Here is a 16,602-nt window from a genome sequence, read left to right on the forward strand (position 1 = left end):
TACACCAGACACTGTTACCAAGTAACTACAACACAAGCATATTGTGCTGATTTTTTTTTTTAAGGAAAATTTATCATCCGTGAGCCCCAGTTAGAACTATGACATCTGAACTAACTTGGGTTCCGATGTTTTTGTACTGTCAGAGTCCCAGGGTTAGCGCTGGCCATTGGTTAGGCCTCATGATCAGGGATGACAAGACAGATGCATTTACCATGTTGTATATGAGAGAACAAGGCAGATGATCCTTGAGGGTTCGGTGTTTATCTGATCTAAGGTCAGGTTCTAGCTGCAGGAGCTGGAACGTCAGAAGCCGATGTTTCCTTAAGCATCCCTGTTTTTCTCCCTACTAGTTGAGTTTTCCCAGAGTTTGAGCCTTGCTGATTGGCTTTGTGGAAGAGCTGGTAGTGGCTGGAGTGCTGTAGGTATGGTGGCTGTCATGGTGGTGGTGGTGGAGAGATCCAAGCAGAGGCAGTGTGGCTGCTGTGACTGCCCAAATTATTTGGAGTCCTTGCTTGGCTGTGATTTTTTCCAAGCGCTCCTCAGTCTCTCCTTTTCTTTCTGAGGGAGACAGAGAGGCTGACCCAGGCTAAGGTGAGTGAGGTCCTCCCAACAAGCAGCCCTTGGCTGAGGGGAAAGGGAGCTGCAGGCACTCTGAGAAAGGTCATTGCACCCTCTGTAGGAAGCATGCAAGGATTCTCCTCTGCGGTCCTCAGGCCTCCTGGGTTCTGCACATACACAAATTCTCTCTCCAGTTTTTATGGCGGCATTGCTCACTGTATTCATCTTCCTGCCCCACCTAAGTAGTTTGGCTGAGATGGGCTTTCTTCTCCTTTTTCTGGCTATGATTAGAAGTGACAGTCTGACAGCCACGACGTGCTCTGTGGAAAACAGAACTCCACGCCCAGGGGAATAGCCCAGCTATTGTACTTTCGCCACAGAATCTCCATTGGTTTCTGCACTTTCCCCTTGCTCACTGATACTCTCTTTGTACATGTCACCATGGGACTTCTCATCACCAGGCTTTAGTAGGGGGACATGCTTATAAAGCCTGTTTTGAAGCCGTTTTCTGCTGAAGCCAACATTCAAGTCTCTTACAGGAAGTTTCTGGTTTTCATGGTTTCCCAGAAGAAACATGATGGTGAATATTCTCAGAAAGTGTGTTGCAGAACCCAGTGGTGAAGGTTCACACTTAGTGCCAATCAAGAAAAGGACAAGATTTGATGAAGAGAAAAAGTTCCTTCGCTAGGCATAGAGACCGGAGAGCAGGCGTCAAGTTCTCTGTAGTGGGCTAAGGAAGCAGAGTGGCCTGAGGCGAAGGGGTCTGTGAAGTGAGGGAGGAAAGGGTTGATAGCCTGTGTGGTAGATCATCATGGCTCCTTCGAGGAGCATGTTCAGGAGTTGGTAGCTACTTGTTACCAGGGCATAGTTTGGCTCTCTGCTATCCAAAGGTCACCAAGCCCACATAAGGATGAGTGGTTTCATCTGGCTCGAGATAGATGACGGTGGTTTCTAGCTTTCTGAAAAACAACTCGGGTAGCCCATGGTACCTTACTAGTTACTGTAGTAACCATGTCAGAGGTGTTGTTTGTGGCAAAGCTAAGGGAAGCAAACTCCTTATCGACTGACCTCTGACCTCCTGGATAAGAGCCAGTGGAGCACCAGGGTTCCCGTAGCCTCCCCAGTTCCCTAGGGTTTTCATGGTACATCCTAGCAACTCTGGCTAGCACTGAGCATCCCAGGTCTGCTGCTGTTTTTTGCTTGTTAGAGACTAGTTTAATTAATTCACTTATCTCCACACATACACATGGGCTCAGGGAGGCAAATCTCTGTGGACAGCCTTGTCATCACAGGATGGTCTGGTGCTGGTGAGGAAGTCCTGCCCAGAGCCAACCATGGAGCTAGGCTCATTGATTTCTGGTTGCTCCACAGTTTCTCCATCCTCTAGCTCACAAATTCCTCCATAAATGATTGCTAAAACTGGCTCCTTCGTGGGAAGCTTCAAGTTCATGTTGATCGACCTCTCAGCATCCCACATGGCTTCTCCCAGTTCTGGTTTGTAGTTCTCTTCTGCTGACTGACCTATGAGAGCCTGTTTCCATGACGCCATGCATTTTATCCAGGTGTCTTCACCATGACCTGTATTTGAGAGTGTTCCCAGACACAGCTTTCTCTGTTCTGCTGCATATGGTGCCAGTGCCTTGGGACAAGACTAGTTCTGTTCTTCTGTTCTTGTCTCTCCAAGGAAGTCTGTGTGGGGCTCTGGAGCTGGGATGGGAACTATGGCCAGTTTCTCTGCAGTGATGGAGTCAGAACACTTCCAATGGATACTGCTGCTGCTTGATGAGACCCAGGACTCACGAAACAGAGTAATGGGTAAAGAAGGATGCTTTTGCCTTGGCCAAGAACCCAAAAGCAAACCTTTCCCAGCAAATCAGCCTCTTGAGTAGGGAGTTAAGTTACAGACACGGGGAAGGGACAGTGAGAGTGTGAGATAGGCTGACAGTGAAGCAAACTCAGTCGTTTCTGGTCACAAAGATCTTCCTGCCAGACTCTAGAGGTCCTCTTTTCCTTCCGTTTATGGTCTGGGTGTTTGGGGTCTGAGGAACCCAGGTCCCTGCCGGGACCCCTGCCTTAACTATTCTGCAACCATGACAGGCTGTGGAGAAGACCCAACAGGATGTAGGCCCCTGGCACAGCACGATGTGCCTTTGAGGCCCCGACCTTGGGCCTAGCTCTAGTTACAGGAAAACCCTGCCAGATGCCCCATACAGTAAAAGAAGCCAATTAAAAGTTAGAGCTAGCGGGCTCATGATAAAGAAAACGTGGTAGCCACAACAACTGCTACAAGAGATAGTAGCTTTCTTGCAGCTGCGGACTAACCAAGGGCAGCACCTCCCGGTGGGAGGTGCATCAATCCTGAGCCTGTTCCTGAGTGGTCTGTAGACCCCACACCCCCTTGCTTTACTCCCTATAAAAACCCTACTCCCTTGCTACCCGGGGTCTCTCCCGCTCTGCTGCGGTGTCAGATGGAGAGGCCCGGGTTAACTCACAATAGTAAAAAGACTCTTTGCTTTTGCATTGTATTTAGTCTCTTGATGGTCTTTGGGGAACTCTGGGTACAACAGGTCATACTAGCTTGTGGGCATCTTTAACCTGAGGTAGAATGAGTGGCTAGGCAGGTCTAGGCCACATCAACCCTCTTCCCTTTCTTTCTTTCTTTCTTTCTTTCTTTCTTTCTTTCTTTCTTTCTTTCTTTCTTTCTTTCTTTCTCTCTCTCTCTCTCTCTCTCTCTCTCTCTCTCTCTCTCTCTCTCTTTCTTTCTTAAAAAAAAAAAAAAAAAACGGTCTTTCTATATAGCCTTGGTTGTCCTGGAACTCACCAGGTGCATAGACTAGACTGGCCTCGAACTCACAGAGATCTGCCCGCCTTTGTATCTGAGTGCTGGCATTAAAGGTGCGTGTGCCAACACACCCAGTTGTGTTATGATGTTTCTTTTTCTTTTGTCTGTTTTCTGTTTTTTTGAGACAGGGTTTCTCTGGGCATCCCTGGTTGTCCTAGAACTCACTCTGTAGACCAGGCTGGCCCCCAGGATGCTAGGATTAAAAATATGTGCCACTACCTCCCGGCTACAATGTTTCTTGATGATCAGTGTGTTTACATGCAGAGCTGAGCCGACGAAAACTTGAAGGCAGCAAAAATCTGAAGATAGAGATGTATGGCTTCTCATCCCATGGCATTTGCAGGCCTCGGGGCGAGTCAGTGTTGTTGCAAGTGGTTTTCGGATCTCGGTGGAGTAACCTGGTGTGACTACAGCAAGGCGGTGGGAACACTGATGCATTTCCCATCTGCACTGTCAGTAGAAGCTGCAGACTCCGTCAATGGGGTCAGTTGTAGCAGCTCTCCCAGAGGCCTTCACTCAGGTCATGCCAGGATTTTGACTTTGAAAAGTTTGTAGGAAAAAAATTCAGAGCAGGACATGGTGGCACATGCCTTTAATCCCAACCTTGGATACAGAGGCAGGCAGATTTCTGAGTTCAAAGCCAGCCCAGTCTACAGAGCAAGTTCTAGGACGGCAGGGGCTACACAGAGAAACGGAGAGAGAGAAGGGGGAGAGAGAGAGAGAGAGAGAGAGAGAGAGAGAGAGGAATTTCAGAACGAGTAAGTAGAAAGAAGCAAAGGTTGAGCCGGGCCTTGGTGGCGTACTCCTTTAATCCTAGTACTCGGGAGGCAGAGCCAGGCGGATCTCTGTGAGTTCGAGGCCAGCCTGGTCTACAGAGCGAGTTCCAGGACAGGCTCCAAAGCTACACAGAGAAACCCTGTCTCGAAACAAAGACAAAAACAAAAACAAACAAACAAACAAAAAAGAACCATAGGTTAGGTGACTAAAAAGAGCTTTTAACTGGGCATGATAGCTCATGTCTGCAGTCCTAGCACTCAGGAGTCTGAGACAGGAGCATTACTATAGTTTGAGGCCAGCCTGGGCTACAGAATGATTTCCAGGTTAGCCCAGAATACAGCCTGACCAAAAGGAGGAGGAGGGGGGGAAAAGAAAAGAGGGAGACAGGAAAGGCCAAAGAGCCAATGAGATGGCTGCTGGGTAAAAGTGCTTTCATGCAAGCTGAATGTTAGTTTGACCCCAGGCTGGCCTCGAACCCTCAGTGAAAGGAAAGAACCAACACCGGAAAGTTGTCTGATCTGCACATGTGCTTGGTGGAGAAAGGTACTGGGACTGGCAAGATAGCATCCTGGGTAAAGACGTTTGCTTCCAAGCCTGACAGTCTGAATTTGATTCCAGGACTCACGCAGTGGAAGGAAAGAATCAACCATTGAAAAAAAAGGGAAAGGATTGTTTCTATGTAGGAGATCTTCACGGCATTTTGTTCTTAGTTGTGTAGACTCTCACTGGACAAGCCGTTTAAGCCAGACTCAGGACAAGGGGCTCCTTCCCTTGCCACTTCCCTTAAGGCTGTCCTCGAACTCACAGAGATCGACCTGCCTCTATCTCCTCCCAAGTGCTGGGATTAAAGCCATGCGCCACTATTGCCCAGTGATTCTTTGTTATCATTTGTTCATATATTCCTCATGAAATGTCTTCTTTGTTGAGCTCTAATATTTGTGACTGTTTCTCAGCTGTATGGAGGACTCTCGGTATTTTCTGTGCACCAGCTTAGTGGTCATGGATTGCTTCGGGTTGTGCTTCTCCTGTGAAGTTCTCCATTTATTATTTTGTTACTGTTGATTTTTTTTTTTTTTTTTTTTTTTTTTTTTGAGATTGGGTCTCTTTAGCCCTGGAACTCACTGCATAGCTCAATTGGCCTCTGAATCTCATAAATCTTACTACCTCAGGCTCCCAAGTCCTGGTATTGCAGGTGTAAGCAACCACACCCAACCTCCCTTTTGATGTGAGAAGACAACCGCTCAATACAGCAGACTTGATAGACAGTTTCTTACTTTCAGGGCTTGAAATATGCATGCCGTTCTTCCCAGGCTTGTTCTTTGCTCTGTAGTCTTAAGACTGCAATTAAAATGAGTTACAGAATTGTTCTTTTACTGGCAGTGCCTTGTTGGAGTTCCAAATGCCTCTTGCTTTTGAATGTCTGTTTCTTTCCCAAGCATTGGGAAAACTTCTGCTATAATTTTATTGAATAGACTTTCTAAAAACCCTTCTACCCTGTAGATTCTTGGGTTTGCTCTTGATCATGTTTCAAAGTTCTTGAAAGTTGTGGTCACGCTCCCCTCCTCCATTGGTATATCAATGTGTGTTACCTTGACCTTTTATTCAATCCCTGATATTTCTTCTTCTACTTGATCTAATCTGCTGATGCTTTCATGTCACTAGTGATAGTTTTTATTTGATTCATTTTTTTTTCATTTCTCACTTTCTATGGTTCCCCCCTCCAATCAAATTTTTTTTTCCATTTGCTTGTGTGATTTCTTACCCATGCTTTTGACTTTCTTTTTCAAGGTTGCTTCTCTTTGAGGTCATTATGACTAGGCCCTGAATTCTTTCACATTTCAATGTTTTTATCTTTTAATTTGATTATCGAAATGTTAAGATTATGCTGAAAGAGTCATGCCTTGATTTTCCATCTTTCATGAGTTTCTGTGTTGTGATTTCTGCATCTGTGAAGCTCCATGATGTAAAGAACTTCTGTTTTTACTTCAGGATCTTCTTAGTGAGCCACTTTCTGGGCCTATGGTGGTACTCAATGAAGAGTGGCATTTAAGAAGAAACAAGCCGGCGGGAGTGGAGCACACCTTTAATCCCAGCACTGGGAGGCAGAGGCAGGCAGATGTCTATGGGTTCAAGGCCAGCCTGGTCTACAGAGTGAATTCCAGAACAGCCAGGGCTACACAGAGAAACCCTGTCTTGAAAAACCAAAAAAAAAAAAAAAAAAAAAAAAAGGAAGAAACAATTTGTTTGACCAACAACCACATCAAACCAAACAAGATATAGAAACACAAATAAAAGTTATTAAAGTTAATCACTCCCTATCTTAGTTAATGTTTTATCGCTGTGAAAAGACACCATGACCAAGGTAACTTATGAAAGAAGCATTTAACTGGGGGCTTTCTTGCAGTTCCAGAGGGTGAGTCCATGATCATAAAGGCAGGAAGCATGGCAGCAGGCAGGCAGCCCTGGCACTGGAGCAGTGGCTGAGAGCTTTCATCCTGATCCACAAGTTGGAGGTAGAGAGAGCCAGAGACTGGGCCTGGCATGGGCTTTTGAAACCTCAAAGCCAGTAACACACCTCTTCCAAGAAGGTTACACCTCCCACTCCTTCCCAAAACAGTTCCACCAACTAGGCACCACACATTCGAATAGATGAGCCTGTGGTAGCTATTCCTATTCAAACCACCACGCTCCCCAGCAAAGATCATTGACAACGTCGTAGCTAACAATGGCAGTAAAAGTAAAAATACTAAATGAAACGAAGTGGGAAAAGTAAAGAAGCAGCAAAGTTAAATAAAAGAAAGAAAAAAAGATGAGCACTGAAAGTTAGGAAGAGGGAGAAAAAGGCAAGAGATAAACTCCAAACCTATTAGGTTCTCCTCAAATTCCTTTTCCCAAAGTCTGGCATTTAGACAAAGCCAGCATTCCCTCAGGGACTTGAGAAGATAGTCCCTACCTGCTAAAAGGAATCATTCTCCTTATCTCTGGCAAAAGGGACATGTGTCTCCTCTGTTAACCTATGCCAGTGGTGCCTATTAGCATATCTAGGTCTATGCTCCAGCCCCTGGCCACAAGTACCTCCACAGTCATCCCGGCTGGCATGCCCTGCTCTCACCCTAAACCTCTCCAGCTGCTGAGCTGCACATTCCTTCCCCAGCTTCTCTGATTCCTGTTTAAATGAGGGCTGGAGAGATGGCTCCTGAGTTCAACTCCCAGCAACCACATGGTGGCTCAAACCATCCGTAATAAGATCTGGTGCCCTCTTCTGGCCTGCAAGCATGCATGTAGGCAGAATGCTGTATCCATAATAAATGAATAAACCAATCTTGTAAAAAAAAAAATCCCCCAATGAATGAGCATGAGGACATGACCGCTCCTAGGTGTGGTTGAAGAGACAGGTTTTATTGTCTATATGAGGGAAGGAACAGCCAGAGGTATCCGGAAGAGGCCAGATTGAGGATTATGAGAGGAGAGAAAGTGGGGAGAGTGAGAGAGGAAGAGAAGAGAGAGGGAAGAAGAAAGGACAAATGGACGGAGAGAGGTCCAGGAGCAGAGCTAAGAGAGGAACCGGGAGAATATGTGGCTGAAATGTCTGGGTTATATAGGAAAGTGAAGCTGGGGAAGGGAGACAAAGCTCAGGGGCTGGAGGTTTAGGGTGCGGGCAGGGCATGCCAGCCAGGATGACTGTACAGGTACTTGTGGATAGGGACTGAGGGAGCCCAGAGGCTGGCATGGACCTTGAGATGCCAATAGGCCCAGGCATAGGTTAACAGAGGAGCCATAGAGGTGACATATGTCCCTTTTGCCAGAGATAAGGTAGGGACTATCTTCTCAAGTCCCTGAGGGAATTCTGGCTTTTGTCTAAATGCCAGACTTGGGGAAAAGGAATTTCTTGGGACCTAACACAACCTAAGGAAGAAAGGGTTTACTTGGCTCACAGGGTACGTGCAGGTCATCACGGTGAGAAGGCATGGTAGCAGGAACGTGAGGCAGCTGGTTGCATATCTTACTAAAAGTCTGGAAGCAGAATAATAGTGCTCAGTGATCTCTCTCATTTTTATTCAGTCTATGTCCCCAGCATGTGGAGGATCTTCCCTTCTCCATCAAATCAACAAACTCCACAGATACACCCAGGTTTCCATGGGTGATTGTAAATTCAGTCAAGTTGACAAGAAGATTAACTGTCGTATATATTATATAGTTCAGGCTGATGCTGACCCTCAGACTCCCTGAGGGTCAGTTCACTGTCAGGGCTAGATTCACTGTAGGTTTTTAATTTCTTTGCCTTTTTGAGGGGTGGTGAATCGTGGTATGTGTCCTAGTGGACAATGCTCAGGTTACTGGGGATGTGGCTTTGAGAGGACTGTGGAGTACTGACCTCTGCTGGCATTTGCTCTGTTCTGTGCTTCCCTGTGATGGATGTATCCTAGTCAGATCCCAAAACAAATGGACTGCTAATCTTGGATGGAACTTCAGGGCTGTGGACCAAAATAAACCATTTTCTTCATTAGTTAATGGTCTCAGGTATTTTGCTTTAGGAATAGAAGGTTGACCAACACAAGGAAATACGTGCATGCCTTTCTGCCCTGGTAATGCCTAACTGACAGGTTATACCATGCAGCTTTGGTTTATTACATTCCAATTACATTAGTTGGGTGACTTTGCTCTGTCTTTATTCTGTTTACAGGGCCAAAAACAATTCATGTGCAATTCAAATTTTCATTTGTTTCAGATTGTTACTGTAACATCAGGCATATGGAAATCTACTGATTGATAGATACTTATTTATATGATTTGATCTATGTACTTACTGTTTTCTTTTTTGAATGTTAATCTCCCTTTGATCTAGAACATTCAATGGCAGATAATGATATTCCTAAGCACTTATATCTTGCATTTAGTGTATGCATTTTATTTTACTTGAAACAGAAGATAATAACTTTCATATGTTGCAACAAGGTCATATTTGTCAAAGCCAACTGTTTTTTCCTGTTTATTTTCGTCTGCTATATTCTTCGTTTTTAGTGCCCCTTTTTCTCAGGTTGTCTCTAGCTAGCTTTGTGTGATTTGTGGTCAGTGTGTGGAGTTTCTCTGTGGTTTCGTCAGTTCTTGGTCTCGGTCTGTCCTGCGCTCTGAGGCTAGAAAACCTTTCAGTGGGGTGTATCGGGAATTCAGAGAAGAAAATTGCAAGCAGCGCCTTTGGGTTTTGTTCTGCCCTCCCACTGTTTCTTGCCTGTGTCATTCGGCTTTGTCTCCTAAGTGTGTTTTAGCCAGCTGCAGCCTCAGAAGGGAAGTCATGCATGCTCTCCCTGTGGGGAATAGGCGGGGCGGGGTGGTGGTGGGGCCATGCTTTAACTCAGGGCAGGGGTGGGAAAAGCCAGCTTCCTCTCTACTCTTGCTGAGAGTGAGTAAGGTGAGCCTTACCCCAAACATCCTCTCCACCCTCTGTTTACTTCACATATGTTGATTCTCTCTTGGCCAAGGCAGGAGAGGGAGCGGCAGGGCAGCCTCAGTTGGCAGCCTCAGGTGAGGGCAGTGGAAGGTGTGAAGGTGGCTGGCTTGTGCCTGAGGCTGTTGTCACCCCACCTGCTCTGTGGTTACCTGTTTTCTTACTCAGGCAGATGGTGGGGGTCAGAGGGGACCCCACTCCAGCTTTGGAGGAGTCAATTGAGTTGATCCTTCAGGCATCCTGCCATGCACTGAAATTTGGAAAGTCAGCTCCCTGTGAAGTTACTGAATCGGTTAAACTGGCAAATGCTTGGTTGTGTCCTTCACCACAAAAGAACTCCTCCCTCCCTCCTTTCTTTTCTTTCTTTCTTTCTTTTCTTTTCTTTTTTTTTTTTTTTTTGGTTTTTTGAGACAGGGTTTCTCTGTAGTTTTGGAGCCTTTCCTGGAACTCACTTGGTAGCCCAGGCTGGCCTTGAACTCACAGAGATCCGCCTGCCTCTGCCTCCCAAGTGCTGGGATTAAAGGCGTGCGCCACCACCGCCTGGCTCTTTCTTTCTTTCTTCCTTTCTTCCTTCCTTTCTTTCTTTCTTTCTTTCTTTCTTTCTTTCTTTCTTTCTTTCTTTCTTTCTTTCTTTCTTTCTTTCTTTCTCTTGATACAGGGCTTCTCTACATAATCCTGGCTGTCACAGAACTCTCCATGTAGACCAGGCTGGCTTTGAACTCAGAGTTCCACTTGCCTCTGCCTTCCGAGTGCTGATATTAAAGACATGCACTACCACACCTGGCTTCTTATTTTGATTCTTTGTAGAAATGAGTATTTAGATTTATTTATTTTTATCTTATGTGTGTGGGTGTTTCGCCTGCACTGTATGTCTGTGTACCATGTGCCTGCCCGGTCCCAGGCAGGCCAGAAGAGAATGCTGGATCCCCTAGAACTGGAGTTACAGATGGTTGTGAGCTGCCACATAGGCCTGGGAATTGAACTTGGGTCTTTTGGAAGAGCAACAAATGCTCTTAGCCACAGAGTCATCTCTCCAGCCTCTTACTTCAGTTCTGATGACAGCTCTCTCACTGGTTCCATGGATAGGCTTGAAGCTCCCCATCTTGCCATCTCATGCAGGCTTTACTTTAATAATGGTTGTTTCACAGTGGCAGAAAACATCTGCCTTCAAGGAACTCTCAGGCTTCAGCCAAGAGACGAATTTTCCAGTCAGCCAGGAGCATACAGACCCTGAGCTGGAAGGACCTCCTTTCCTGCTATAGAAGGAGCAGGGCTCCTCAGCCCATACCTGTGGCAGATCAGCCCAGAAGAGGCCATGGATTTCCCCCAACAGCGAACGCAGGCTTAGGGGTGCTCTGGGGGTGGCGGGGAGCCTGTCTATGGCTATGAGTGCTATAGCTGTTGACCAGCATCAGCACTGAGGAGACTCTCACACCAGGACCCCCACTTTAAAGGGAGGTAGGGACCCTGGGTCAAGTTCTGATTTGAGTTCCTGGACAAGAAGTTCCCCGGAGCCTCTCCTCGTCCATCCTGCTATGCTGACATGGAATAATTTGGCCCTCAGCTGTTTAATTGTCTCTCCTCAGTACTTAGCTATTTCCCATAAAGCCAAAATTCAGGAACAGGAAGTTTCTGGGACATAAAAGGTCCTGGGGGACGGCTGGCCTAGGAAACAGAGCTCCTAAATGCATAGCACACTTCTGAACCTGGCTTCCGCTTTTCTTCTCACTCTGCTGGGCCTCAAGGAATGCTGGATAACTAGATCCCCCACGGGTGATTAGACTCCTCTGCTGGGTCGCTCCACTGCATAGTCAGGAGAGGAAGACAAGTTTGGGTCCTGGACAAGTAAGGGGCTCTGTCACTCTGCACCAAGAATCCTCCACCCCTTCCTGTTAACAGCTGGACTGCTCCATTGCAGCACTTCCCACATTGGCGCCAAGGGGACCCCAGGCCCTAGGAATTCTGGCTACATTCAAATCCACTATGGCGGTTTAAGAGGAAAAGAATTGCAGGACGTGGGAGCAAGTTCTCCAGATATGGGGAAAGGCTGGGTGGACTCTGAGGGTCTGACTTGGGAACTGAAAGCAAGTACTCTTGAGAAGGGACCACTGAGATGAACTGTCAGCATTGCTCTGGGGACTCCAAGAGACTTGCAAACTTGAGGTGCAAGCATGGACGTGGCCACCACCACACCTGGGTCTGGCCTGTGGCAAGATCTACTCGGGGAGGGTGAGTGACCCCTCTGCACAAGGATGCTGCTGCACAGCCAAGGTCACAGGGAGCTGGGAGGTCCAGACTCCCCAGAAGCTTGCAGAACTTCCTTTGGGTTTGCTGCACTCATGAAAGCAAGTAACAAGGTCATTGTGTGGCCCTCATCCTAAACTTCTCACGCTAGAGTCTGAAGTAAACACATGTGTTGCTGCTGGAAGCTTCCATCACAGAACCCAGTGTGTTGTGTCTGAGCTCATTCCAGGAGCCCAGAGCCTCAACTCAGAGATCCTCATAGAACTGAGATGCAGCTTGTCTGGATAGAATGTGCATAGGAACCTAATCTGGTAACACCTCTGTGGACTGGACACTCCCTGAATCATTGTTCTGGATCATTTCTGGGCATTTTGGGGACCGGAGCCAGAAGTGAGCAAAGCTCATACCCCTCACCCCCAACCCACCGAGAACTCTGGTCAGTCATTGCCCACTGCAGGTGGCCAGAAACCTGTCAAGTTGAGGGCACCTTGCTGGCATCAGACTGGGAAGTCGCACGATGAGCTCAGTTCAAGATTGGTTCAGAGACAGAGAGTCACAGCACAGAGGCCAGCACATGTACTTTATTGAATCCACTGTGGACAGATGTGTGAGGGTAACAATTGTGTATGTGGGGGGTAGAGGGTCAGGACTAAGAGTAGGGTGTGGGGCGATTGTAGACAGCGGAACACAAGGCAGGACTAGAAGGCTCTGGAACCGATTATTGTCTGCCAAAATTCCGCAAGGTGCTTAATATGTGGACGAAAACAATGATGACGACAATAGTCATAAGGATGCTGAAGACCATGGCACAGATGTTGAGGCACTTGGCAGTGGAGGCGTAGGTCTGGGCCCCAGTCATATCGCCCACCATCTTCCTGTCCCTAGACTGGAGCAGAGCAGATGGTCAGTGGCCCTGGAGCCCAACAACTGAGAGACAGGTGTTCTGACTCAGTTCTTCCATTATCTTCCCAGCATTCCCCTTTACCTTTCAGGCCAGGGACCTTCTTCCACTTTCACACACTCAAGACTACCCCGAGAGACCTAGCTCTAATTTACCCCACTGTTTCCTGTGAGTCCCTTGTGCGCTTTCTACCCAGCCTGGAGTCCTAGTCTCCAGGGTGAAGGGACCTTCCAGGAACCAGCAAGTAAGTAAAATTCTTCTGGACTATAGGCTAGGATGGAGATACCCTGACCCAGGGATCCCCAGGCTCCTCCCTTGTGACTACCTGGATATTCCCCAACACACACACACACACACACACACACACACACACACACACACACACACACGATGATACATATAAACTCACACACCGACAAGATTCCCAGCCCTCCCCCATCCCCCGCAACACCCCAGGTACCATCAGAGCAAGACAAGCTTGAGGTTCAAATACAATACCTTCACAGAGTAGGCATACGCTATGAAACCCAGGCAGCAGAAGTTCAAGAAGAGTGCATTGAACATGGACCAGATCACATGATCGGGCTGGGAGATCTCACCAGGCATGTTGATAGTGGTGGTTGTTGTAGAAGTTGAGACTTGGGGTACCCCCAGCACAACCATCTCTGGGTGCTCCTTAGGCATCTCTTGGCTTTCGAGGCTGTAAGAGCTGTGAATACAGAAGGAATGGGAAATGTGGCTCATGCTGAGAAGTCTGGAAGCTGCCGCACAGCGGGCCTGCCTTTTCCCCAATGGGGTCTATTTCTCGGAAAACTGCCTCCTTATTTTTGTAAGTTGGTGTGTTTTCTAGGGCCTGGGAGTAAGAACAAATAATGGTTTTAAGTTACCACTAGGGCTGTGTGCAGGGAGGGCCACTCCTAGGCCTTTTCAAGCCCTTGGAAGGAATCCCCAGAGGCTGGAGGGAAGCAGTCCACCCTCCACTGGGGAGAAGAAATGACATCGGTAATCCCAAGTGTGGGGGTTACAGTAAGTAGATGGGAGCAGCATGACCACCCTGTGGCGTGCTTTGAGGGATGATGACTTTGTTTGTTTGTTTTGTTTTTCAAGACAGGGTTTCTCTGTGTAACAGACCTGGCTGTCCTGGAACTTGCTCTGTAGACCAGGCTGGCCTCGAACTCACAGAGATCCACCTGCCTCTGCCTCCCAAGTGCTGGAATTAAAGGTGTGCGCCACCACCTCCTGACTGAATGATGACTTTTTTGTATGTTTGTTTGGTTGGTTTTAATCTAACTCCCGTATGTTGTAATAGACAATGAGGTACAAATTGTCAGAGATTCTAACCTCGACCTTCTGTACAAACAGGGCCGAGAGCTCATGATTCTGTATTTTTAGCTGATCTGCTTTTGCCTTTGGGCACCTCGTTTCAGAAGCTGAAGTTGAAAGAAAAACAATGGCCTCTAGGACTGGAATTCCCCAGAGATTACTGTACCCGCATCCTGCCCAAAGCAGCTGCATGTGTTTAAAAGGTGTGTGTGTGGGTGGGGGGGGGGGTATTAGGATGACTTACAGGCCGTGGTCCGAGTAGTCCAACAGTGGCTGTGTCCTGGTGGAAAGGCCAAAGATCCAGTAGCTGTCCACAGACCAAATGTGTCAGCTGCCTCAATGTGGTGCTCGAGTCCCAGGAAGGTCCCCAAGAGCTATGTTGGAATCCTGAAGAAGCAGGTTCTAATGCCAGCAAAGGAACGTCCCGGGAGCTGGAGAGATGAACTTGCCAGTGAGAATGAGCGTGAGAAGGCGAAAGACAAAAGCCTCCTTCTTCTATGTCCTTTTATGTAGGCCGCCACCAGAAGGTGTGGCCCAGATTTAGGGTGGGTCTTCTGATCTCAAGTAACAACCCCCGCCACCCCCCCCAAATCCCTCCTGCTTGGATATTGGTTACTTCTAGATGTAGTCAGGTTGATAAGTAACATTAGTCATCACAGCATATATGAACCTTCTTGAATACACTGGCATCATCAAGACCACACCACCGCCTCAAGTCCTCTCTTCGTGCTAAGTGGCATCGCCTTACTTCCTCGATGTAGAAAGTAGGAAGCAACAGAGTCGCTCCTCTCCCGCGTGCCCCCAAACCTCCATGCGGTTTCCCCTGTCCCTCTGAAGTAAAAGCCCCTAATAAAAACCTTGTCTGGGAACAACTGCCTTCTACCTCGGAAGATCCTGGAGCCTGCAGCAACCTGATTGAAACTTTGCAAAGCCATCAGCACTTAATTTTTACTTACAATGGGCATTTCAGATGCAAGGGATGACTAGCATCTAATACTACTTTCTGGGGGAAACCCATCTACACAAAACCTGGAAAGCAGGCCAGCAGGGGTCTAAGAGAAGCAGCTTCAGATCTTTGGGGGATGAAACACTGAACTACTTTGTGGAGGACGGCAGAACCTTCAGGTCAGGCCAGAGGAGGGAGGGGCACCAGGAAGCAGAGCTGTGGGCAGCTCTCCGGCAGTTACCTGACCCTGGGCAGGGCAGTTGGCCCTTCCCAGGCAATGCCACCACCTTTGTTTGGGTTTGATCATGTACCAAGAATGGGAAGCCAAAGGCACAGTGTCTTACGTATGTATTGCTGTGAAGAGACACCATGACTATGGCAACTCTTTTTTTTTTTTTTTTTAATTTTAGAAGCATAAACATTGATTTGTAACAGAGGAGTTTGTGTACAGTTTTTGAAAATCTACAACTTCTTGTTAAATTCACATTTGCACTTCTCCTTTGTGAACAAACTTTTATAATCATTATTTTATACAGATATAGATATAGATATGTAAATACAACATCGAGTTCAGTGGTCCTTCAGCATTTTCCACTTAAATGTTTTTTTTTTTAACATAAAAATGGGTTATAATTCCAAAGTCCAGAGTTATTTGAAACTGGAAAATATTTTCTCTGTAGAAAATATTAAAAATGATAACATTTCCCAATAAGCCCTTTAAAGCCAAATAATAGCTGAATTATACATATAAACATTGATTAGATTCTGGGATATAGAAGAAACCTATCTTCATCTGTTCAGAGAGCTGTTTTACTTAAGTTGTATAAGTGAGACTCCTATTCATCTTCCCCTTCACTGTTTGATTTACCGCAGATATTTTTCTATAGGCTAATCCATAATCTAAAAAGATTTTAGCCTTCCCTCCTGAAAGTAAAATCAGGATTTTCTTTCATCAGCTTGATACCATCAATGCGTTAGGACCATATCTCACCATTGAAAGCACCAGGAGGTGGTATCCATTGCGATGCCTCTACCTGGATCCCACTCTCCATTTCAGCTCACCTCTGGGATGCATTCTCAATAACTGATCTAAATTTGATCTTCGGACCCTCATCTTTGATAAGGATGCCATTTATGCCTTACTGGGCTCTCTGATACTCACCCATCCTTCTCAGATTCAGCCCAGTATGACATCCATGAAGACTCTTCCTTTGGACATATTCCACCTTGTCTGATACCAGCCACCCCTCTACCTGGCAACCTTCTCTGCTCCTTCTGCCCCATCTTTGACTTTTCCCTCTTCCCACTCTCCCTCCTCCACACCTGCAGAACTCTTCCCAACTGCTCCCCTTCCTTGTCCACAGACACACACTCTCTCACACATATTTGTTTGCGACATTCCTATTAGCTAACTCAAGGAACAAGTAAAAACATCCCCCTTTTCTCAGAGGACATGCCTTCCTTTCCTGAGGTGGCGATTGAAGACCTTAGTGTCCCCCAGGTACACGCCCCCTTCCCCTTCTCTCCTGTCTGGAATACCATGCTCCAGCCTGCCATCACTGGTC

General features: G+C 47.0%; 1 protein-coding gene across 1 annotated transcript; it reads right to left on the reverse strand.

The window, feature by feature from the left end:
- Window positions 1–12,420: 12,420 nt before the first annotated feature.
- LOC114695076 (interferon-induced transmembrane protein 1-like) lies at window positions 12,421–14,653 on the reverse strand. The gene is made up of 3 exons (XM_028872274.2): window positions 14,336–14,653; window positions 13,267–13,477; window positions 12,421–12,753 (listed from the first exon to the last, which is right to left on the reverse strand). The coding sequence occupies exons 2-3, from the start codon at window positions 13,450–13,452 to the stop codon at window positions 12,586–12,588; spliced, it is 354 nt and encodes a 117-aa protein (XP_028728107.1). The 5' UTR covers window positions 13,453–13,477; window positions 14,336–14,653; the 3' UTR covers window positions 12,421–12,585.
- Window positions 14,654–16,602: the final 1,949 nt, after the last annotated feature.

The sequence above is a fragment of the Peromyscus leucopus genome, chromosome 1 (assembly GCF_004664715.2).
Source record: "Peromyscus leucopus breed LL Stock chromosome 1, UCI_PerLeu_2.1, whole genome shotgun sequence".
Lineage (NCBI taxonomy): Eukaryota > Metazoa > Chordata > Mammalia > Rodentia > Cricetidae > Peromyscus > Peromyscus leucopus.